Here is a 25,081-nt window from a genome sequence, read left to right on the forward strand (position 1 = left end):
TTCCCTTTCCCTTTCCCTTTCCCTTTCCCTTCCCTTCCCTTCCCTTTCTTTCTTTCTTTCTTTCTTTCTTTCTTTCTTTCTTTCTTTCTTTCTTTCCATTATCTAGGTCCAGGAAGAAGTCCAAGTGTGACCAAGCAAGAAACTGGAATATTAGGGAAGAGAAGTATCTAGAGTACTAGACTGCATTGGGACTTGCTAGCTACTCAAAAGGTTTTCCTTGAAATAAGATGAGAAATGACCACAAACTTTGGACAGAATAATGGCATGACCCAACAGATCTTAACAGATAGTTCTACCCACTATGTTTGAAAAGGATTTTGGAATACAGGGGCAAAAGCAAGAAAATGAACTTAAGATGTTAATTTGAAATGAACTGTGTACATCAAAAGATATACTGAAGCTCTAACCTCACGGTACCTAAAACCTTATGCAGAAATAAAATATATTATGGATTAAGCAGTATATTTTTCCAAAAAAATCCAGTCTTAACCCTCAGTACTTCAGACTGCAAAAAATAATTCAAAAATTATTTGAGCATGTAATTTCTTTACAAATGTAACCAAGTTAAAATAAGCTCACTCACATGTGTTAATACAAAAAGGGAAATTCAGAACATATATATGCAGAGGTTATAAAGAACATATAAAAGTAGAGATCAGTGAAGAGATTTTTCCTTACAGCCCTTAGATAAATGGGATTAGCCTGATTCCAAGGCTAATCTCAGTCTTCTAGCCCCCAGAATCACCAAGTTGCATTGTTAAAGCCACAAAGTTGGCAATACCTTATAATGGGAGCTATAGAAAACATATACATAATCTCCATGGTCACAGCCACAAAGATAGCATAGAGCAAGGTACTAGCAGCAAAAAAAGTGAGAAATTGTTAGCTTCTCAGTATATTTAGAAGGTTTGCTGAAGACCTGGCTAACAGTGTAAGTTAAAAGAGTCAAAGATAAATGAAAGGGGTTTTTTCTTAATGACCAGATAAAAGATTCTATTTACTATGATAGGGAAGACTGTAGGAGATGGTGGTCTATGAAAGAAATTTGCATTTAAGTATTCAACTAAGACAATAAAACAAAATAAAGATGAAAAAAGCTGGAAGTTAGCAAAGAAAATGAAAATAAAGTAATGAAAATGAAAGAGGAGTTAGATAGCTCAGGGGTTAAGAGTACATACCCCTCAAAGTCTGATAGCCAGAGGACCCTGGTTCAGATACAATCACTCACAAGTGCCTGTATCTCTAGCTCCAGTGGATCCAACACCCTTTTCTGGCCTCCATGGGTACCAGGCACACAAATGATGCACACATAAAAGGGTAGGCAAAACACTCATAGACATGAAATAAAAATAAACCTTTCTTTAAAAAAAAAAGTAAAAAATAAAACAGTAAGTACAAGGACAAACAAAAAGTTGTGAAGAAAATCACATATAATGAAAAAGACTAAAACAGAGAACATAACAGATAATAAAAATAAAGGAGATTCAATGCATATTATTATTTTCTCAAATAATAGAATGGGACCAAACCTACATTCATATACACACAAAAGAAATCACCTTTCTTGAAATAAAATAATACTTTAAGAACTAAATGATCAGAGAAAAACTGAATATAGACAGTCTTTCCACACTGATACATTCGGGTATATTTTCTATACTTTAGTAGGCCATGACTGAGAGATCATAGACCAGTCCTAGGTGGGGCTTAACTGCTGCTGTTCCACTAAATGGTCACGTCAAACTGCCTTCTTAATATTTTGTTTATACTAGAATATTTGTGCTGCTCTCAATCTTGGTTCAGAGAAGATTCTTTTTGCAGTGGAGAGTGGTTAATGCAGAGACTCATAACTAGTCTGTTCAGAATAAGTAACTATGAATGCTCAACCTTAAAAAAGTTTTCTACATCAACCTCTCCCAATCCAAGGCTCAGGGAGCATCACAGATGTGGGCAGAAAGAATATAAAAGCCAGAGAAGAACTGTGAAATGCTGTCTTCTGGACATGACATGGTTGATGAGCAAATCAACTCACAGTAGCCATGATTGCCTATATGAGATTAATCCAGTTAACATACCAGCATGGATAAAGGAGGAGCTTCAGATGCCCAACCCCTTAGCTGCTGAAGGAGAGTCACTTCTCAGAGATGCTGCCATTGGTAGGTTGCCCGTGCCTCAGCAGATGGCCCCTATAGCCATCTATATATGGTCAGTACTAATTGAAATCAGGGAGCTACTAATGATGACAAAACTTACATAAAGTCTAGAAGGAAACAGGTTGAAGTGCCTAGGAGAACTGAAGGAACATAAGTGAGGATTGGTATGATAAAAATACATTGTATATATGTGTGAAATTTTCAGAGAATGTTAAAAATGAGAAAATAAAAGCCTAAGTGATAAACACTGAATCTTTCCTATTAAAAACAGAACTAAGACAAAACAGGAAACTGAAGTGAACTCAACTAACAAAAACTGAGTAGATTAACTATATGATAAAAGTGAATTTCACTGTGTTAAATGATCCATTGTTCATAGCACTAGAGCATCTCTTACAACAGCAGCAAAGGAAAATCCTTCCAATGAGGCAATCTGGATAGCTGGAAACAGTGTGCATTATGCACTTGCTACTTTGCATAGGAGCTTGCCTTGAGTAAAAAAAAAAAATCTTGTATTTAGCTAGGTCTGGGGACTAAGAAAAGCAAGGGTAAAATAATCATAGACAGTGCTGGGCCAGGCACAGTGTCAGAGATGGAAGGAATGACCATCCAGAGACTGCCCCACCTGGGGATCCATCCCATAATCAGCCACCAAACGCAGACACTATTGCATATGCCAGTAAGATTTTACTGAAAGGACCCTGTCTCTTGTGAGGCTATGCCAGTGCCTGGCAAATACAGAAGTGGATGCTCACAGTCATCTACTGGATGGAACACAGGGCCCCCAATGGAGGAGCTAGAGAAAGTACCCAAGGAGCTGAAGGGGGTCTGTAACCCTATAGGAGGAACAGCAATATGAACTAATCAGTACCCCCAGAGCTCGTGTCTCTAGCTGCATATGTAGCAGAAGATGGCCTAATCGGCCATCATTGGGAGAAAAGGCCCTTGTCTTGCAAAGATTATATGCTCCAATACAGGGGAATACCAGGGCCAGGAAGCGGGAGTGGGTGGGTTGGAGAGCAGGGTAGGGGGAGAGTATAAGGGACTTTTGGGATAGCATTTGAATTGTAAATGAAGAAAATATCTAATAATAAAAAAGATTAAAAGTCAATGAAAACATAAAAAAAAAAAAGAAGGAGAAATACTGTTTTGCTAATCAGGAAACACTGGTATTGGCTGTGGCTATAACATTTACTTACCCCCAACCACAGGCACACTTTATCAGTAGGAGGAACTGAAGCTTTGCAGTACAGGTTATCTGCCAGTAAGAATCTGGTCTCCATTGAATTGGTGGACTCCTTTAAAAAAATGATAGTACAACAAACAGGCCAAGTTGATATCAAGGTCATAAAGGAGGAATCCCACACCTAAACCCAAGTCATTTAAAACAGTACCATCATGAAGATTTACTTAGTTGGAAAAGAAATAAATGACTGTTACCACCAAATGACTGGGAATGGACTCTGATTCAGCTACTTACTAGCTGTGTAATTTAGCATGTCACTACTTATCTATGCCTCAAGTTCTTCATCCAAAAAATAAAAATAATAATAGTTCCTACAGCTATAAAGGTTATAAGTTTCCAAAACACATCTTAGTTTAAAAGATACATAATGCCTTAGAGTAAAAGGATAAACAAAAGTACTTAAATCAAATGAGACTAGGAATCAAGCAGATGTCACTATCCTAATATCTGACAAAATTGACTTCAAACTAAAATTAATCAGAACAGATAAAGAGGGACACATCATTCTAATCCAGGGAACAGTTAACCAGGAAGCTATTACTATCCTAAACATATATGCAAACTCTGGGGCATCCAATTTCATTTAAAAAAAAAGCTGTACTACTGAATTTAGACACAGATAAACATCAATCCATTAGTAGGTGATTTCAATACCCCACTTTCTCCAATAGACAGGTCATCTAGACAAAAAACAGAGAAATATCAGAATTAATTGACATCATACATCAAATGGACCTAACAGGTACCTACAGAATATCACACCCAAAGACCAAAGAATACATTCTACTCAGCATTACATGGAAGATTCTTCTAAAAGAGACCACCTCTCTAAGACACACTGAAAGCAGCCCTATGAGGAAAATTTACAGCTCTAAGTGCTTACATTTAAAAAAATCAGAAAGAACACAAATAAATGGTTTAACAATGCAACTCAAAAGAACAAACCAAATCCAAACCAAATCAACTTCAAAAAATAATAAAAATCAGAGCAGAAACCAACTAAACAGAAACCAAGAAAATATAAAGAATCAAAAACTGAAGATCTGATTCTTTGAAAGACAAACAAAACTTAATACCTTTGACCCAACTAACCAAAAGAAAGAAAGAGGGATCCAAATTAACAGTATCAGAAATGAACAGGGAAACATTACAACAGACATCAAAGAAATGTAGAATATTATGAGGGACTATTTTAAAAACCTGTACTCCACTAAGATGGAAAACCTAAAAGAAATGGATGAATAGGATTCAGCCAAACCATCAAAATTAAACCAAGAAGTCAATGACCTAAATAGGCTCCTAAGAAATGAGGAGATGATATAATAATAAAAAGCCTTCCAGCTAAAAAAAAGTCCAGGACCAGAAAAATTCACAGAAGAATTATAGCAGACATTTAAAGACAATCTACACCCAATCTTCTCAAACTATTCAAAGCAAAACAACAAAAAATAAAAAGACCCCCCTGCAAAAAAATAAAAACAGAAAAAAACAGAAACAGAAGGGTCACTCCCAAACTCCTTCTACAAAGCCAGTATGCCAGTAGCACACACATAAAAATAAAAACAAATAAATACACTCTTAAATGTTATTACCTCAGAATAAAACATTTTGAAAATACCTAAAATCATTTCTAATTAAAAATTTATAAAATAATCTAAGTGAGGACCTTAGAATTAGGCTTCATTTTAGGGGAAGGCCACAAAGCCATTTTTTTTTTTGGTGAAAGTATACTACTTTTAACATTACTACATATGCTCAAAAAGATAGGGTGAACCCTACAAAACAAATGAAATGCCAATAACCAAAGAGTCAAGGAAATCAGGTCTCCGCCAAAACAATGCTGATTTGCTTATACCTGCAAACAAAGGTACACTTACCTTTTTCTTCTGCATGTATTTCAGAATTTCCAAAGTCTGTTTAATTTCAGGAATCTGGCCTTTCAGCCTGTGAGAAGGGAAAAAAGGTTAACATAGTATTTTACCAGCAAAAATAAACATTACGCTGGGCAGTGGTAGCGCACGCCTTTTAATTCCAGCATTTGGGAGGCAGATGCAGGCGGATCTCTGAGTTCGAGCCCAGCCTGGTCTACAGAGTGAGTTCCAGGACAGCCAGGGCTATACAGAGAAACCCTGTCTCAAAAAAATAAATTAAAAAAATAAACATCACAATCGTCTTACTAGCATTGCAATTTTCAACTAATATGTCCTTAAAAACTATTTACAAGTATAAATTATATTTTATAAATTTTATTTAAAATAATATTTTTGATATAAGAAAATATTTGATAAACATTGCAAAACAAAGCATATTTAATAAACCATACAGAAAATACTATAAGGATACAAACATTTAATTAAAATATTTAAGGGAGTAAAGAGGTTACTCAGTGGTTTAGAGCATTTGTTGTTCTTTCAGAGGACCCAGATTCAATTCCTTTCACCTACGTGGTGGCTCACAACCATCCATAGCCCATTTGTAGATCTGACATCGCTTTTGACCTCTACAAGCACCAGACATGCACACAGTGCACAGGCATACAAGTAGGCAAAACATTCATACACATAAAATATTTATTTTATTTTTTTAATATACACTGGAGTTTTGCCTCCATGTATGTCTGTTGGAGGGTGTTGGATCTTGGAGTTACAGATTATTGTGAACTGCTATGTGGATGCTGGGAATTGAACCTTAACCACAGAGCCATCTCTCCAGTCCCCACATAAAATATTTTTAAATTAAAAAATAAAAAGTAGGGGGCTGGAGAGATGGCTCTGCGGTTAAGAGCACTGAATGCTCTTCCAGAGGTCCTGAGTTCAAATCCCAGCAACCACAAGATAGCTCACAACCATCTGTAATGGGGTCTGGTGCCCTCGTCTGGTGTGTCTGAAGACAGCTACAGTGTACTTATATATAATAAATAAATAAATCTTTAAAAAAAAAAAAGATGTAATACTAAGCATATATAGAATACATGTTATAAAAAGCCTTATTTCATATGTTCAACTCCCTGTTGTTAACATTTCTAGAACAGGTCACATTCTGCAGAAGTGATTCACAGGCACTGCATTTGATTATAAACTTTCATTTAGCTAATTATTAAAACAAGATGTATCCAAATATATTAAATCTCAAGTCTGAAAACATCAAGCATGTATGTAGTACTGTATGGGGCTGTTTTAGGTATGCATACTCAGCACATATTCAGATACAAGGTAGGAAAGGATATGGACATATATATGATCTCCAGAGGCAGAGAAAGGGCCAAGCTGTGAAGCTGAGACATAAATGTTGACCCCCAGTTCATGCAAAGATAAAGACAGTCATGGGCTATCAAAAAAAGGCAAAGATCTCTATCTACTCTTGCCACTCTTCCTCAATACAGTACTTCAAATTTTAGCTAGCAAAAGAATAGATGGAAATCAAATAGAAAAGGAAGAAATCAAATTAGCCATATGATTCTATACCAAGAGAACCCCAAAGTCTCCATCAAAAGATTCTTAAAACTGCTAAGTATACAGCCATCTGACCCTGAAAACAAAGATAATCTCATCCTATCTCAGTGATAAACTGAATTGGATTTGATTAGTAGATGGATGAACTGGTAAACAATTTAAGCAAAAATTAATAGATTTTCTATGCAGCAATAATGAATTCACTAAGAAAGAAATAAAAATTCCATTCACAATAGCCACGAATGAATAAAACACAGAGACAAACAACAGAAACCTGATCAATAAGGTAAAATACTTCTACATTGAGATTTATAAAATACTAAACAAAGAAAATAAAGATATTAGAAAGTGGAAGGATGCTCACTCTATGTTCATGGATGGGCAAAATTAATATTGTAAAAATGGTCATATTATCAAAAGTACTCTCTGGACTCAATCTTTTTTTTTTCTGGACTCAATCTTAAGCTCAGCAAAAATTCCAATGACATTCTTCACAGAACTAGAAATTACAATCCTAAAATTCATATGAAACTCCAAATGACCAAGGTAATCTTGAACAAAAAGCAATGCTGGATGAATAAGAATAAAAAAAATTAAATCATAGTGACAAAAAAGAACAGACACAGACAGACCACTGATATAAAACAACGGACCTAGAAATAAACACATATAGCTAAAACCATCTCAACAAAGATGCCAAGAACATCTGATGGAGAAAGGAGAGTCTCTTCAATAAATGGTGCTAAGAAAACTGAATATTCACATATAAAAAAACTAAAACCATATCCCCCATCACACTGTACAAATAAAGGAACAAACCAAAATTCAAAATACATCAAAAACCTTGAAGTCAACATCTGACATTCAAAACTACTACAGGAAACATGAGGGAAATATTTCAAGATATTGACATAGGCTACAATTTTCAATAGGATTCCAGTAGCTCAAAATATAGAATTGTAAAATGAAATTATACCAAATTAAAAAGCTCTGCACAGCAAATGAACCAATCAGTGGACTAACAAGTTCAGAGGGGGTAGAAAATATTGCCAACTATTTACCTAATAGTGTACTGATATCTAGACTATGTAAAGAATTTAAAAAAAATCTTAACTAAAAGAAAAATAATCCAATAACTAAGTAGGTAATGACTTAAAGTACCAAATGGCTAATAAATGTATAAAGAATATGTTCAACATCTTTAGGCCTCATAAAGATGCAAATTAAAACTACAAAGATTCCATCTCACTAGAGTCAAAACAGTATCATCAAAAACACCAGGCTGTGCCTGGTGATGCAGGGCTGTCATCCCGAATACTTGGTAGGCAGAGGAAGATTCAAAGTTCAAGAACTACCTGGACAATTTAAGAACCTATTTCAAAATAAAAACTAAAAAGGACTAGCAGTATAACTCAAAAGTAGAACACTTGCCTTGTACACATGAGGCTCTAGGTTCAATTAACCAGTATGGTACACACCTGTAACTCCAACATTTGGGAGGTAAAGGTAGAAGGATCAGGACCTCAAGGTCATCCTTTGCTACATAGCAAATTCAAGACCAGACTACACTACATGAGACCCTATCTCAAACATAATTAATTAGCAATATTGGCAAGGATATACAGGAAAAGCGTACTTTATTATATAATATAAATGCAATGTTACCTTACATAATATAAATTATAATACTCTTTATAAAAAACAATATGAATGATCCTCAGAAACATAAAAATGAGGCCAGAGAAATGGCTCAAAATCCTTACTGATGAGAAACCTTAGTTCAACCTCTGAATCTCACAAAAACAAACAAACAAACCAAAAAAAAACAGGATTCAATGGCTAGCATTTGTAATCTCAGCATGGCAAGATGAGAACTGCCCAGGAGACAGAACTGCCCAGAGGCTCACAGGTCAGCTAGCGTGAGTACACAAAGTGGCAAAAATAAAAAGAGAGACCCTGCCTCAAAACAAGGTAGCAGAAGAAAAATGATTCTAGAAAGTTGTTCTCTGACCTCCACATGTGCACTATAGCACATTTGAGCATATGCTTGTGGCATGGCATGCATGAACCTGCACACATGTGAGCACACACACACATAATTGAAAAACTAAAAATGGAAATACTACTTGATTCAGCTGTATTACTCCTGAGTGCATATCTAAAGGAAATAAAGTAACCAAGTTGTGTGCATACTAATATTGTGGCACTATTCACAATAATCAAGAACATCAGATGATTGGATAAACAGGTATATATACAAGGTCTATACATATATGTAGAAATAGAATATTATGCAATAATTTAGTAAGAATGAAAATATGTCACTTGCAACATCATTAGCAGAACTATAAACAAAATACACCAGACTAAAGTAAAAGGAAAGGGTGGTTGGCATCAGGGAACATGAATATGATCTAAGCACAATATGTGCATGTATAAATATACCAGAGTAAAACTCATTAGTGTGTACAACTTATATTCATTAATAATTATAATAAAGATTTTTAAATGCAGAAATTTTGATTACCTCCTTTTTTTTTGAGCAAGGTTAAGTTCCATAAACTTATACTTTTGGTATTGTTCATCCAACTTCTTTAACACTGTATCTGCAGTCTCATTCCCAGGCTGCTTCATGAAAGAATCTACATCTTCCTTTAATATGAAAAATAATATATACAGTTTTAAATTCATATTACAAATACTACACAAAGTTTACGAAAATACGATTGAATTAATTTTGTGGTGGCCATCTATTTACTGCCCTACATGGAACCCACCCTTTAGTATGGCTAATATACCCAGTCAGACTCCACTGGAGAGAACTAATTTTTCTTTTCTGAATGCTTGTTTTTAATTAAAAACATAATTATAAAGAGTTTAAAATGGCTGCATCTGGAGCTCAGTGGTATATCACTTGCCTACAAGACAGGAGGCCCTAGGTCATCCCCAGCACTGCCAGAAGAAAAGTTAAAGATAAGTTAGACATGATGGTACAGGTCTGTTAGCCCAGAACTTAGGAAGTAGAAGTAAAAGGATCCAAAGTTCAAAGCCAGCCTCAGATATGTAACAAATTTGGGTCAGCCTGGACAACATAATAGCTTGTCTCAAAAAAAGAAAAAAAAAGTTCAAGACCATTTCAGACAGTTTACATACATTATGTAGCTAATTTATTCTTTATTTTTCTGTTTTTAATTTAAGACACATGAACTTGCCTGCTTTATACATTTCTCATGTGGCTCTTGTAATAAATATGAAAATTGCTAGCAATGAAGCACACTGCCTACTCTTGTGCCCTAGTCACTAAAGAATTGAGCAAATTGTGTGCCAAAGTTATCATTCTTCTTACTGATTTAAGTCAATTGAATATATATTTTATTTTTCAAAATAAGTCCATAAATATTGTCACCCACAGACACTCAAGACTAAGCAGCAAGATGGAAGTTGGGTAGGATTCAAATACTCTCAGACATAGAATTTTATGTTGTTACAATATCATGCCACTTTCATTAGTTTTGGAACATCAAGATAATTAAAGTTTGGACTGCTTATTACATCGTGTTGGTATAAAATTTAACCATAAAATTTTACAGCCAAGTGTCACAGTGTCTGTCTTTAACCTCAAAACTTGGAAAGCAGAAGCTATGAATTTGAGGCCATCCTAATCCAAACAGTGAGTTTTAGGCCAACCTGGGCTGTCTCAAAAAGTAAAGTATATTTTAGGGTAAATCCCTCAGATAAAGTTTGTATTCATTAATTCCATTTCTGAAGTTACTGCTATCTGGCTACTATGTTACATTTAAGACAGAATGGAAATTTATATATTTACATCCTTATATATCAGACATTATAATAGGACCAGGAGAAATAACACAAAATTTCCTCACCTCTAAGTAGCAGAGATGACCAAAGAGGTTCTAAAGCTCCTCTGACTGCTCAAATGCTAATTCTGGATACCTCATTCACATCCTCTATTTCTGGGTTTCATCAACTACATCTACAAAATTCGAACAGTAGCAACTCCCTCGTAACGTTTTGCAAATTTTCTAAGAAAATTTCTGAACCTCAGAAAATATTACTTCATGTAAAGATCACTTGAAAAATATTTTTAAAAGCACAGCACATTGAGAATACACATAAAAATTTATTCCACCAGCACATTAAAATATACAATATAAAATGTGATTTAAGTAAAAGGAAAAAAAGGGTCTTTTGAAGAATGTTAGTGGAAAGACGGAGTATATATAATTTTTGGTACATACCAAAAAAGGTTAAGAAAATTTTGACTAAGATTTTATAATTCTTCAGTACAAATAAATGAGAAAATATATACAACTTCTACCTTCTCTTTGAATTTGGGTCGGTCCTGTTACATGAAACCTTCCAATTGCATTTCCCACAAGCTTCACAACTGCATAAAATTTATTGTTTACAAACTGTTTAAATAGTATTACTAAAAGCAAATATAAAATGGTTCAAAAACCTAATAACAGCCGGTTACCCATTACATAAGCCTCAATTCTTAAAAGCAAGAACACATGGACTTAACGTTTGTGCTAACGTTTACTTTTCTCAGCAGTCAGCTTCCACTCCCAAGGAAACGGACCACGACCTTGCTCAAGCTGACTAGGTGCCACTCAGTACCCACACTCTACTAACAGCTGTTCTCCTTGCTCACTGTACTAAAATGTCCACCCATCTACATCTTCAGCATCACAGCAGTCTTGAGCTCGATAACCGATTTTGTTGTGTTTTTTTTGTTTTTCTTTAGGCAACAGTAGACGACAACAGGCAGCAGCAACTGGACAGTTTCAAGGGACGCCACGCCCCAACCCGCCTTGCATCCAGCTCCAGCTACCCAGTCCTCCTCCCTGCTCCCTCTTCTGGGCTCGGGTTGGATTACCTTTCTTCAAAGCTATCCCCCGCCGGGCCTGAAAAGCCAAGAAGCAGGTTGAGGCAACAGGCCAGACATTCCCTTCCGGGACCCTTTAGCTCTGTTCCTCCCAACGACCCAGACCTAGGAAGTGACTGGAAAGCAATCTTCAGCATCAGATTAAGACTCTGAGAAACAGGGTTTCTTACCACAAACACTGCTTCGGGAATCCCTAAGTGGAGCCGCCGCCCGTTTCCAGCAGCAGTTTCTAGGCCACATCCGTCCTTAGCCGCGGCCATCTTAAGAAAGCACGAGAGCAAATAACTGCCTTCTGAAGCTTCGGCCGTTGGCGTCAGTGATTGGATCGTTTGCACTTCAGACCCGCCTCTCTCCCTGCGAATCTGCGTATTCATTGGTGCTTACGTCGTAGGTGGTGATTGGCTACACGCATGTGACTGACAAGCTTAGAAAGGATATGTTGGAAAAGCCAGAAGACCAGTGCTAACTCCTGGGAAAAGAAATCTCAGAGATCTAAGGAATGGGCAAGGATAAAGCCCTGGGAATTCAGACCATGCCAAACCGCACCCCCACCTGGTATCAAGAGAATGCACTCCAGAGTAGCTTCTGAGGCAATCCCAATTCCCTTTTGCAGACCTGTGAACTTCATTCTGAGTGTAATCACTGGACTCATAAGAAATACACCAATCTTTCTCACAAACCAGCTTCAGTGAGATTCTTGTGGGCTTCCGGATCAAAAACTTTCAATATGTTTATAGTTTGTGTGAAAAAAATGCAAGAGCTGTGCTTAAATTCTTAGATCCAAAGACTTTCTAGAGTTTTGTCCTCCACAACAACTCTTTAAAAAGCAAATCTATCAATAAACCAGATATGCATAATCACTGCAGGAGACCCTGCTTGCAAATAAAAGCAAAAGTAGCTTATAGAACCAAGTAATTGTATATTGGTATCTTTTTTTTAAAGAAGTGTGTGAGTGTGTGTGAGAGAGAGGGGCTGCATCTTTAGGGAAGGGGTGAAGTTAGAAGGTTGGTTGAGTTGCCCTGAAGAAAAGGAAGCAATACTGGAGAACTGGAGAGAGCTAGTTTTCAATGTAGTAGGGTTTATTTGTTACTGTATTCTAAGTATATACATTAATACACACATGAAATTGAATGAAAATCAGGACGAATAAGGAAGAATTTAAAAGAATGTTTATAGAAGATTGTGTATGTACATAAATTTTATTTAGTTTAAAAAATAAATATAAAGCCGGGCAGTGGTGGTGCACGCCTTTAATCCCAGCACTTGGGAGGCAGAGGCAGGCGGATTTCTGAGTTCGAGGCCAGCCTGGTCTACAAAGTGAGTTCCAAGACAGCCAGGGCTATACAGAGAAACCCTGTCTCGAAAAAAACAAAACAAAACAAAGAAAATATAAGGACCAGCGAGATAGATCAGTTGATATAAAGGGCTCATGGCCAGGCTTGAAATATGAGTTCAATTTCCAGGAGCTAAATGGTGGAAAGAGAGAAATGACACCAGCAAATTGTCTTCTGGCCTCCAAATATACTTTCTAGCATGTACTCTTTTACAAAAGTACACACACAAATAAGTAAAATTAACTGACATCTCAATCATTGGCAAGTAATTGCAGCCATCTGATAAAGATACCAAAAATACACACTTGAGGAAAGACCTTCAAAAACTGGGAAAACAGGGTGTTTACATATAGAAGAATGAACATGGACTCATATCCATCACCCTGCACAAAAATGAGTTTCAACTAGATCAGAGATCTCAATGTGGAACTCAAAACTCTGAGACTACTAGAAGAAAACATAAGCAGGACACTAAAAGATTTAGATGCAGGAAAAGAAATTCTGAATAGAATTCTATTCATTTAGAAAGTAATGTCAACAACTGACAAATAGAACCTCATAAAACTAAGAACTTCTGTATAGCTGAGGAAACAATTAACCTAGTAAAAAAAAAAAGAGCCCACTGAGTGGGAGAGAATCTTTGCAAGATGAATATCTGATAGAGGATGAATATCCAGAATCTTTAAAGTACTCAGAAAACTAAGAATCAAGAAAACAAATGACCCAATTAAAAACTGGCTATAGATCTGAACAGAGTTATCAAGAAAGAAATAAAAATGGCTAAAATTGTGTTCAACTCCTCAGCAAACAGGGAAATGAAAATTGAAGCACTTTTGAGATCTCATCTTGGGACTGTCAAGATGGCTTAGCAGGTAAAAGCACTGATTGCTCTTCTGAAGGTCCTGAGTTCAAATTTCAGCAACCACATGGTGGTTCACAACCACCCTTACACCATCTTCCAGTGCGTCAGAAGATATAATAATAAATCTTTGGGCTGGAGCAGTGGGGCTGATCAGAGCAGTGGGGCTGATTAGAGCGGGCAGAGTTGACCAGAGTGGAGGGTTGAGCAGAGGTCCTAAAAATTCAATTTCCAACAACCACATGAAGGCTCACAACCATCTGTATAGCTACGGTGTACTCACATACATTAAATAAATAAATAAATCTTTTTTTTAAAAAAAGAGAGAGATCTCATCTTACTCCAATTGGAATGGCTACATTTAAAAGGAAAAAAAACTGACATCAAATGCTGACAAGAGTGTGGAAAAAGGAGAGTTTTCATTTATGGTTGATAAGACTGCAGACTGATATAGTTGAATACACTATGGCAATCAGTATGGAGAATTCTCTAAAAGCTAAAAGTAAATCTACCCAGCTATATCATTTATTGGCACATACCCAAAAAAATTTAGACATCCTTACTCCACAATCACTTGCACACCTATGTGCAATGCAGATACATTCACAGCAGATAGGAAATAGAAGCAACCTAAATGTTCAGTTGATAAATGAATGGGATAATACAGACCTGGAAAGACAAATGTCACATGTTGTCTTTTATTTGTAAGTCCTAGATCTGAATCTTTAGATTTGAGTATAAACCCTGCAATAACAGCAGAAATCAAGAAAGTGGAGACTATGGGAAGTGAGGAGCTCTAGAGAGAGAAATAGTAGGTTTCAGGTACTAAAGGAGAAGGAAAAAGTACGAAGGACAAAAATTGTGGAAGGGGAGGGAGAAGAAACAGAAGGAGAAGGTGGATGGAGAACTAAATAACCCTAAGGATGTTAGGGAAAGTTATAGGGAAACATTATTTGCTTACTTTAAAATGCATATAACATTGTAAATATATATACATATACATATACATATACATATACATATACATATACATATACATATACATATACATATACATATACATATACATATACATATTGTGGTGGTTTGAATGTTTGGCCCATGGAAAATGGCACTATTATGAAGGGTAGCCTTATTGGAGGAGTGTCAGGAGCTATTTGCCTGCTTCTCTGAAGCAGAGAGAGAGAAAAAGAAAAAGAAAAAGAAAAAGAAAAAGAAAAAGAAAAAGAAAAGTCTGCCTGCCAGGAAGAGTCAAGGCAGGTCAGGATCTGTTGGCAGATTTCCTGGCCTGCAAAGGCATGGAACTAACTATAGGAGGAGGTACACTTGAGGTTTAAGGCAAGAGACTGAATGTTCTATTGACCTTGGCAGAAGGAAAAGGGAAGCCTCTAGATAAGAACAGATGACCTGTGTCTATTTCTGCAGTTGCTTCTGTTAGTTTATACCTTTCCTCCTCACAGTACTATGAGGTATTAAAAGGTTATGAAAAATAAGCCAGGGCTGCTGCAATATTCACTGTCAGTCCTCCCAAATCTATCTCTTGTCTCTGCGTCTTTTTTTCTACATTTCCTATAATCATCCTCACTTCCCAGTCAAGGAATGTTCAACTCTTTGGCGGCAGAAGAGGTATAGCCTTGTTAGAGGAAGTGTGTCACTGTAGAGGCATGGTCTCCTGTGCCTCCTCCAGGCTGCCTGCAGAAGAGAGTCTCCTCCTGGCTGCCTTAGGATCAAGATATGGAATTCTCTACTTCACCAGCACCATGTCTGCTTGCATGTTGCCATGCTTCCTGCCATGGTGATAATGTACTGAACCTCTGAAACTATAAAACCGCCTTGATTAAATGTTTTTTTTTCTTGGTTGCTTTGGTCATGTTGTCCCTTCACAGCAATGAAATCCTAAGACACATACATATGGTTTAAATGAAAGTATGCCATATGCGGTGATAGACTCCCCATAGACTGTCTAACAAATACCCTAGTACCAAATTAGGTAAACACCCCTGTAAGTTATTGGTCAGGGAGTCCAAGAGGGCCACAAAACAATACAGATGATTATTCTTGATTGCCTTCCAGAAATTGAAGGTTAAGACCCTATTGCTGAAGACCTTATACTCTTCAAACTGGTACTGACCTAAAACCCTCCATGTGAAATTCTTCTTATAGTATCAGAAGGTACTAGGAAAATTGCCAAGGGGTAAAAGTAATCAGTAATTCTATCTAGCTGTTAAGCCTGGGAACCACAATGACTAGTCAAACTTGATATCCCAATGGTACAATATTGGCACTTATACCTTGGAGGTAACCAACAGCTGACTAATTGGATTTAAGGCATGCTCAGTATAAAGGTACTATAAACCTAGTCAACTACCATGGCTGGAGAAGTCATAGACCCTAGAGGAGAAAGGACTACTTCCATTTTCCTAAATCAATATATCTTCAAGCTGTATTCTAAACACTTATGCCCACAAATAAGTGTAAAAACTTTTTTTGCAGCAGCAGCAGCAGAAATTCGTAGCTGGTTAAAATGCAGAGTATAAGTGACTACAAGGTGCACAGCCTCAATTAGTACATCTTACAACATAATCCCTACACCCAAGACTCAGGAAACATAGTAGAAGAAATAGGCAGAAAGATTATAAGAACAAGAGTACCAGGACACCTGCTGTAAAACAGTGACTTCTAGACATGACAGGGAAACTATAACCATGAAATCTCAACAATGTGTTTGCCTAAACAAGTCCTACTAATGACCACAGCAGCATACATGTTAACAGGAATGAGGGAAATTTCACACCGCCCTACCACTAGATGATGAACTACAATCAGTCAATGGCTGCTGAGGGAGGGAGAATCAATTTTCTCCAGAGACAAGCCCCCTGATAGGTTGCCAAATCTTAAATGGTCAGCCCTAAATACATGTACACATGAGCAACATTAAATGGACTCAGTTATAAGTTTATATAAAATACAGAAATAATCATATAAGAAGGGGCCATGAATCCAAGAGAGGGTAGGGAGGAGTTAAGAGGGAAAAAGAGAGGGTGGAAAAAAATAGCAAAACTAAAAATACATGATAAAGTTGAGATGAGATTTATACAATTTGGGAAGCCTCTGTATTTAGTTCGTATATGGTTTTGATAACTAAAAACAGAACAGTAAAAATAAAAACTTTCTCTACCACTAAAAAACACCTTGTACACACTTATATAATTTAAAATAAAATAAAACTTTAAAGTATTTCACCTCTTCGTGTCCTTTGTGTCAACTGAAATGAGAAAGTAAATCCTATTTTATTGAAACTCATGAGTAAAGAGGGAGGTTTGTTTGTTTGTTTTTCTTGACAGGGTTTCTCTGTGTAGCCCTGGCTGTCCTGGAACTCACTTTGTAGACCAGGCTGGCCTCGAACTCAGAAATCTGCCTGCCTCTGCCTCCCAAGTGCTGGGATTAAAGGCATGCACCACCACCACCACGTGAGATTTTTTTTTTTAACAAACAATTTCTACCTTGTAATTGATTAATAAGATTTCAGTTCGCCCCAAATTCTATACTATTACATCTAAAAAGAACATTCTTTTTCTCCATTCCTCTTCTTCCTCCTTCTTTCCTTCTCTACTTTGCTCTCTCCCTTCTTCCCCAATTTTCTCCCTTCTTTCTTCCCTCTCAGGGACCCTGCTTGCATGCATGCTAAACTAAGCAAACACTCTACTGCTGGACTAAATTCCCAACTATAGGAATTACTTATTAGCTGGTGCTTTCCTCATGGATGATTTGTCTGTCATATCCTTTTGAACCCCCTACAAAAGGAAAACTATTTGAGATTTTCAAATTAATATATATATATAATATTTTATTCTTGAGAATTTTATATGTGCATATAGTGCATTTTAATCATATTCACCCCCAACACTCCCAACTCCTCCTGGATCCATCCTTCACTTTACACCCTTTGCAACCTCTTGTCCTTTAATTATTTTTTGTTTTTAACAAAAGCCAAAGATGGAGTGGAAGCTTTGAAGCTGCAATCTTCCACTGAACATGGCTTCACCTCTATTTGCAAGAAAAAAAGAACAATGTAAGTGGTTATCTTTTCAACAGGGTTCATGGTGAGCAAGTAGTCAAAATGATTTCTTTTTTAAGAAAATTGTTCCTGTCTAAAGGAAATGCAGGGACAAAAATGGAGCAGAGACTGAAGGAAAGGCCATCCAGTGACTGGCCCAACTTGGAATCTATCCCATGCGCAGGCACCAAACCCCGACACTATTACTGATGCCATGTTGTGCTTGCAGAAAGGAGCCTACCATGGCTGTCCTGTGAAAGGCTCTACCAGCAGCTGACTGACACAGATGCAGATCCTTACATCCAACCATTGGACTGAGTCTATGGAAGAGTTAGGGGAAGGGCTGAAGGAGTTGAAGGGGATGGAAACCCCATAGAAAGAACAACAGCATCAACTAACCCAGACCCCTGGGAGATCCCAGAGACTAAAATACCACCCAAAGAGCATGGGGGAGGGAGGGGTTGTCCAACCCCGCCTCCCCTGCTGCCACACATATATAGCAGAGAACTGCTTTGTCTGGCCTCAGTGGGAGAGGATGAACTTAATCCTGTAGAAACTTGATGCCCCAGGGAAAGAAGAGGGATGCTAGCAGGGGTGGGGGGGATTGTTGGGTGTTTGGGGGAGGGGGTTAGGAGGGTTGGGTAGGTGGGGGAACACCCTCTCAGAAGCAAAGGGGAGGGGAGGGGATGAAGAACTCAGGGATAGGAGACCAGGAGGGGAGCAACATTTGGAATGTAAATAAATAATTTAATAAAAATTAATGCTAAAAGGTAAAAATAATGAGTACTAGCTACATATAGCATTTCATCCCAGAACTGGGAAGAGGCAGAAGAATTCTAAGGAAGTCAACAAGAACCACAGAGTTCAAAGTCAACCTGGGCTACAAAGCAAGACACAATCTCAAAAAAAACAAAACCAAAAAATCAAAAATGAACATGATTTTATTTTCAGATAAACAAAACTTGAGTTTACCATCAATATGACCACATTAAATGCACATCTAAAAGACTTCTTCCAATTAAGAGAAATGATCCTAATAAAAAAAACCAAAGAATTTATAAATATGTAGCTGAATTTAAATAAAAATTTCTGTTATAAATATTAACATTTTGGGGGGAGGGTATAGGGAACTTTCAGGATAGCATTTGAAATGTAAATAAAGAAAATATCTAATAAAACAATTTTAAAAAAAGAAAAAATCACCCAATACTCATAACTGCAAAATAAATAAATAAATAAATAGACAAACATTAATATTTATAATATTAATTTGCAGAGGCTAAACAAGTAGGCATCAGGCCATACCATGAAGCACTAAAATATATGTCAGAAGGATGGCCTGGAGTTGGTGTTTTAAGATCTTTGTTTTACTTGGAAGGAGGAAATAAGATATTACCTTTCATTTTTCATAGTATTTTGATGGTAGATATTAAATTAACTAAATAAAATTTACAACAAGTTTGTATAATTTAATTTATACTAAAACACATTACACACACATATATATATATATACACTACATATATACACATTACATATATATGTATATATATATACTACATTATACACACATATATATACACTATATATATACATTATATATACACATTACATATATATACACTACATATATATTACATATATGTATATATGTAATATATATATTATATATATAACATATATATCTTTTTTTTTATTATTTTTTTATTTTTTGGCTTTCCGAGACAGCGTTTGGCTGTCCTGAAACTCAGGATGGCCTCTAACTCAGAAATCTGCCTGTCTCTGCCTCCCAAGTGCTGGGATTAAAGGCATGTGCCACCACTGCCCAGCTCAGGATAACTACTGAATCAAAAGAGAATATATAATCTCCAAAATATTGAATTGAGTAGTTTCAAGATTATCAAATGCCAGGGTCTGCCTTTATTGAATTTGGAAGATGAGGATGATTCACTTTAGTTCAGCCTGTTCAAAGGTCACAATTTTCCACCTGAATCTGAATCTTTCTGCTTTGTTGCCTCTACTTGGACTACATCCAAATAAAATAACACAGTAAACCCTTTTGTCGTTTTTATATATTTCCTTGCTTATAAAAATAAATTTGAATATTTTAATACAAAACCCTATTTTTTTGTTATCTAATACCTGGAGTTTTGCTAGGCAGATACTAAAAATGAGAGCTAAAGGTTGAAGAAAATCTTTGTTTTCTAGAAAACAGTACTCTGAGCCAGTGTGCACTGCCTGTGATACTGAGTTTCTATCCTTTAAACGTTCATTAGTTGCAATTATCTTCATTATTCACTACTCACTGTCCTGTAACCTTGCATATTTGAATTAATTATCCCCCTTCTGAGTTCTGTGGAAGTCTCAACTCAGTTGCCTGGCTATCTGTTTTCTAAATTATATCATTCATCTCATAGCAGATCTCTGGAAAGTTATCCCTGAAATGTCCAGTCTAAATTATCTCCATTACTAATCACAGAACTGATGAATGAATAAATGAATAGGTAAATAAAAAAAGCATGGAAAATAGAAGAATTCAAGATGAAAGTTTAATAGCACAAGCTTGTAAAAGTCTGAACTAGGTATGCACATTTCTGTGTTTCTGTCTTCTTATAATGATGAAAATTATAAATTTGGTTTTGTCTTCTAAATGAAATACTACACAGAAATATCTATTTTCTTTTTAAAAAAAAAAACCTTAAAACACTGGGTCCTGCCTCCAATGACTTTTCATTTCTATCCAAGCTCTAAATAACAACAATTCAAATATATCTGATATCTTGGGGGTTGAATGGGACCACTGCTGGTCTTTTAGCCACACTTAGTAGAAATAATGGATCAAGATGCCATGAAGGGCCAGGCGTGGTGGCACACGCCTTAAATCCCAGCACTTGGGAGGCAGAGGCAGGTGGATTTCTGAGTTAGAGGCCAGCCTGGTCTACAGAGTGAGTTCCAGGACAGCTAGGGCTACACAGAGAAACCCTGTCTTGAAAAAGAAAAAAAAAAAAAGATGCCATGAAGGGATAAGATCCTATAAGTTGGAACCTATTAGTAAAAAAGAAAACAATGATATTCTCTAGCTCTATCCATTTGTCTAAGAATTTCATGTATTCATCAGTTTTTAATACCGAGTAGTACTCCACTGTGTAAATGTATCACAGTTTCTGTATCCATTCCTCTATTCAGGGATATCTGAGTTCTTTCCAGCTTCTGGCTATTATAAATAAGACTGCTATGAACATAGTGGAGCATGTGTCCTTATTACATGTTGGAGCATCTTCTGGGTATATGCCCAGGGGTGATATACCTGGGTCCTCACTATGTCTAATTTTCTGAGGAACTGCCTAACTGATTTCCAGAGTGGTTGTACCAGCTTGCAATCTCACCAGCAATGGAGGAATGTTCCTTTTTTCCACATCCTCGCCAGCATCTGCTGTCACCTGAGTTTTTGATTTTAGCCTTTCTGACTAGTGTGAGGTGGAATCTCAGGGTTGTTTTGATTTGCATTTCCCTGATAACTAAGGATGTTGAACATTTCTTTAGTTGCTTCTCGGCCATTCAATATTCCTCAGTTGAAAATTCTTTCTTTAGCACTGTACCCTATTTTTAATAGGGTTATTTGTTTCTTTGGAGTCTAACTTCTTGAGTGCTTTGTATATATTGGGTATTAGCCCTCTCTATCAGATGTAGGATTGTTAAAGATCTTTTCCCAATCTGTTGGTTGCCTTTTTGTCCTATTGGCAGTGTCCTTTATCATCCTGAGTGAGGTAACCCAATCGCAAAAGAAAACACATGGTATACACTCACTGATAAGTGGATATTAGCCCAAAAGCTCCAAATAACCAGGATACAATTCACAGACCACATGAAGCCAATAAGAAGGAAGACCAAAGTGTGGGTGCTTTGGTTCTTCTTAGGAAGAGAACAAAATACTCACAGGAGCAAATACGGACTTAAAGTATAAAGCAAAGACTGAAAGAAAGGCCACCCAGAGACTGTCCCACCTAGGGATTCATCCTATATACAGTTACCAAACCTAGCCACTATTATGGATGCCAAGAAATGCATCCTGAAAGGAGCCTGATACGGCTGTCTCCTGAGAGACCCTGCCAGAGCCTTACAAATACAGAGGTGGATGTTAGCAGCCAACCATTGGACTGAGTGCAGGGTCCCTAAGTTAGAGAAGGGACTGAAGGAGTTGAAGGGGTTTGCAACCCCATAGGAAGAAAAATAATATCAACCAACCAGATCCCCCAGAAATCCCAGGAACTAAGCCATCAACAAAGGTGTACACATGGCTCCAGCTGCTTATGTAGCAGAGGATGCCTTGTCATGCATCAATGGGAAGAGAGGTCCTTGGTCCTATGAAGGATCTATAGATGCCCCAAGGTAGGACAATCTAGGATAGGGAGGTGGGATTGGGTGGGTGGGTGGGTGGAGGAACACCCTCATAGAAGCAGGGGGAGGAAGATGTGATAGGGTGTTTCTGGAAGGGAGGGAAACCTGGAAAGGGGGTAATACTTAAAATATAAATAAAGAAAATATCCAATAAAAAACAAAAGAGCGAAAAGTTTGTTTTAGTTGCTTTTCTAATGCCATAGTACCAAGAGGACAGGTTGCTCTTGTGTAAATATTGCATTTAATTAATGCCAATGGAAGGAAATGCCAACACATGGAAAAACAATAAATTTGTAAAGGTTCTGCTTATGAAAGAGTGTAAGGGGGGGTAAATTTAATGAATCATTCTCATAAGCAATAATGAATTAATCACAAAGTAAGGTGTATAAAAAATTCTTCACAATAACAAAGCTGCCATATCTAAGCTGAAAATACTCTAGGCTAAAAAATAGAGAATGGAAATCTATATATTGATATGCATATATATTTAAGTATGATTATAGGACTACTTTTATGGATAAATGTAAAGGTTGTATAAAATTTATGGATCTAAGTACTAAGTTAAGTACAAGACAGGCACAACAGATCAAAGGCATTCAAGGTCTCGGACATTTCTATTTCCTCTGTCACTTTTCCAGTGGCTTACTGTGCTCAAGTTTTAAAACATCTCCAGAAGATAAAATAAGGTAATATAAGGAAAAACAAATATAAAGAGACTACAAAGATCTCTCTTTGTTGTTGTTGTTGTTGTTGTTGTTTGTTTGTTTGTTTTGGTCAGAGACGTGAGATAAGTTCTCTCTCTGTAAACCAGACTGATCTCAAATTCTTGGTTTTCCTGCCTGGGGTTCCCAAGTGCTAGGATTACAGGCCTACCACTTGTCTTCATCTTCATTGATAACAATGTTGTAAAGTTCAAGTTCACTAATAATATGGATAATATATACATTGAAAGTGATGATATATTAAAATTAAAATAATTAGAAATACTAGGGTTTTGACAGGCTAAAGATGGGGTTTTAGTTCAATAAGATAAAGATTGATAGTGGTTTTTTGCTCTTAAGTCTTAAAAACACCCACAGTAGAAACTGAAGTGGGGCTCAACTGTTAAGGGTGCTCCCTGCTCTTGAAAATGGTCTGGAATTTGGCTCTCTGTGCCTACACGACAGTTCACAACCATCTAAAACTTCAGTTTCAGGGATTCTGATGCCCTCTTTTGACCTCCACAGGCACTAGACACACATGTGGTGCACGTTCATACATGCAAGTAAAATGCTCATACACAAAAGCAAATATATTTATTTTTATTTTTAAAAATGCCCAGCCAGGTGGTACATGCCTTTAATCCCAGCACTTAGGAGGAACTTGCTCTGTAGACCAGGGTGGCCTTGGGAATTCAAGACCAGCCTGGTCTACAGAGTAAGTTCCAGGACAGCCAAAGCTACTCAGAGAAATTCTGTCTTGAAAAAACAAAAATGAATGAATGAATGAATGAATGATAAATAAAATAAAATAAAATAAAATATGCCCACAATATGTAAAATATGAAAGAAGTGATGCAACAGGGTAGTACACTCTGAAATACTACCTTAGGTGACTAGACTACAAATCTAGTCATTTTAGGAGAACCTAGGCATAAATATTATACACACACTCACACACATATGTAATTTCCTTTAGTTCAGCTGAATCTGAAGCTATCTATATTTAAGGATGGGGTTCTCTTGCTGTACTCTGGCCAATGCTGGACCTGCTTCGTATAATGGTTCTTGTCAACTCTAATTCTTGCCCACCTTTCTGTGATATAATTAGACTTTTTACATGTTGTCTATAGTTTTCATTCTGCAAACTATACTTCTGGCTTCAAGTTCTGTTATCCTGGTCTTTTAAAGTTAATGGTACCTAAACTAGCATCTTCCACAATACTTTTGGGATTGTTTTGCCTGATCAATCATCCTTTCCTGTCAGTAAATTATAAAAGTTTAAATCATATTTATCATTTTTGGTATCTTGCAGTATTTCTTCTTCCCTACCATAGGCAATTGCTGTGAAGTCATTCTATAAGTGCCTGGAGATTTTACCTTGAAGAAACATTCCAATTTCTATACACCTTTTACTAATATTTAACATGAAATATAGATTATACTGTAGAATGACATCTCATCCAGTGATTAACTGTATGAACAACAGTGACCCCACAAGATTATTGCAGAGATGTTAACGTAGTTTCCTCATTTTGTGTAAGCACACTATTAAATTTGCATGTCAAAACTGTCTAATGATACATTTTTCAAAATAAATCTCCACTGTTATGTGAGACATGATTACAAAATACAAAAAATAGTCTGCTGCATATTTAGTATTGAAAACAGATTCATACTGAGTCTTTTACAGTTAGGATAATGACCTTTCCTTGCAAGTGGCCGACATAGTTCAAGTATACTTGGAAAACAAACAAAATATGCAATTAGCTAAGAAATAAGAAGCTATGATTCTTCTTTTGACATCATATGAATAATATGACAACAAATATAATTATAGAAATAAAGTATTCAGCCACACCACCTCCAACAAATAAAACTTCTTTAAGTTCACTCAAAGTTCATATTTAGATACACATTACAATGAAAAAATAAAAATGATATGGTTTGTATCACAGAAGATAAAAAGCAAAGT

General features: G+C 36.5%; 1 protein-coding gene across 1 annotated transcript in view; it reads right to left on the reverse strand.

Annotated features, from left to right (window-relative positions):
* The window catches only part of Vbp1 (VHL binding protein 1), a 19,931-nt gene extending 7,875 nt beyond the window's left edge, over positions 1–12,056 (reverse strand). Inside the window, exons 1-4 of the mRNA XM_021189781.1 lie at positions 11,931–12,056; positions 9,379–9,503; positions 5,277–5,343; positions 3,353–3,451 (exon numbers count right to left, since the gene is read on the reverse strand). Coding sequence (XP_021045440.1) covers positions 3,353–3,451; positions 5,277–5,343; positions 9,379–9,503; positions 11,931–12,020 — 381 coding nt within the window. The 5' untranslated portion in view covers positions 12,021–12,056. The remainder of the gene's footprint in view (positions 1–3,352; positions 3,452–5,276; positions 5,344–9,378; positions 9,504–11,930) is intronic.
* Positions 12,057–25,081: the final 13,025 nt, after the last annotated feature.

The sequence above is a fragment of the Mus pahari genome, unplaced genomic scaffold (assembly GCF_900095145.1).
Source record: "Mus pahari unplaced genomic scaffold, PAHARI_EIJ_v1.1 scaffold_7660_1, whole genome shotgun sequence".
NCBI lineage: Eukaryota > Metazoa > Chordata > Mammalia > Rodentia > Muridae > Mus > Mus pahari.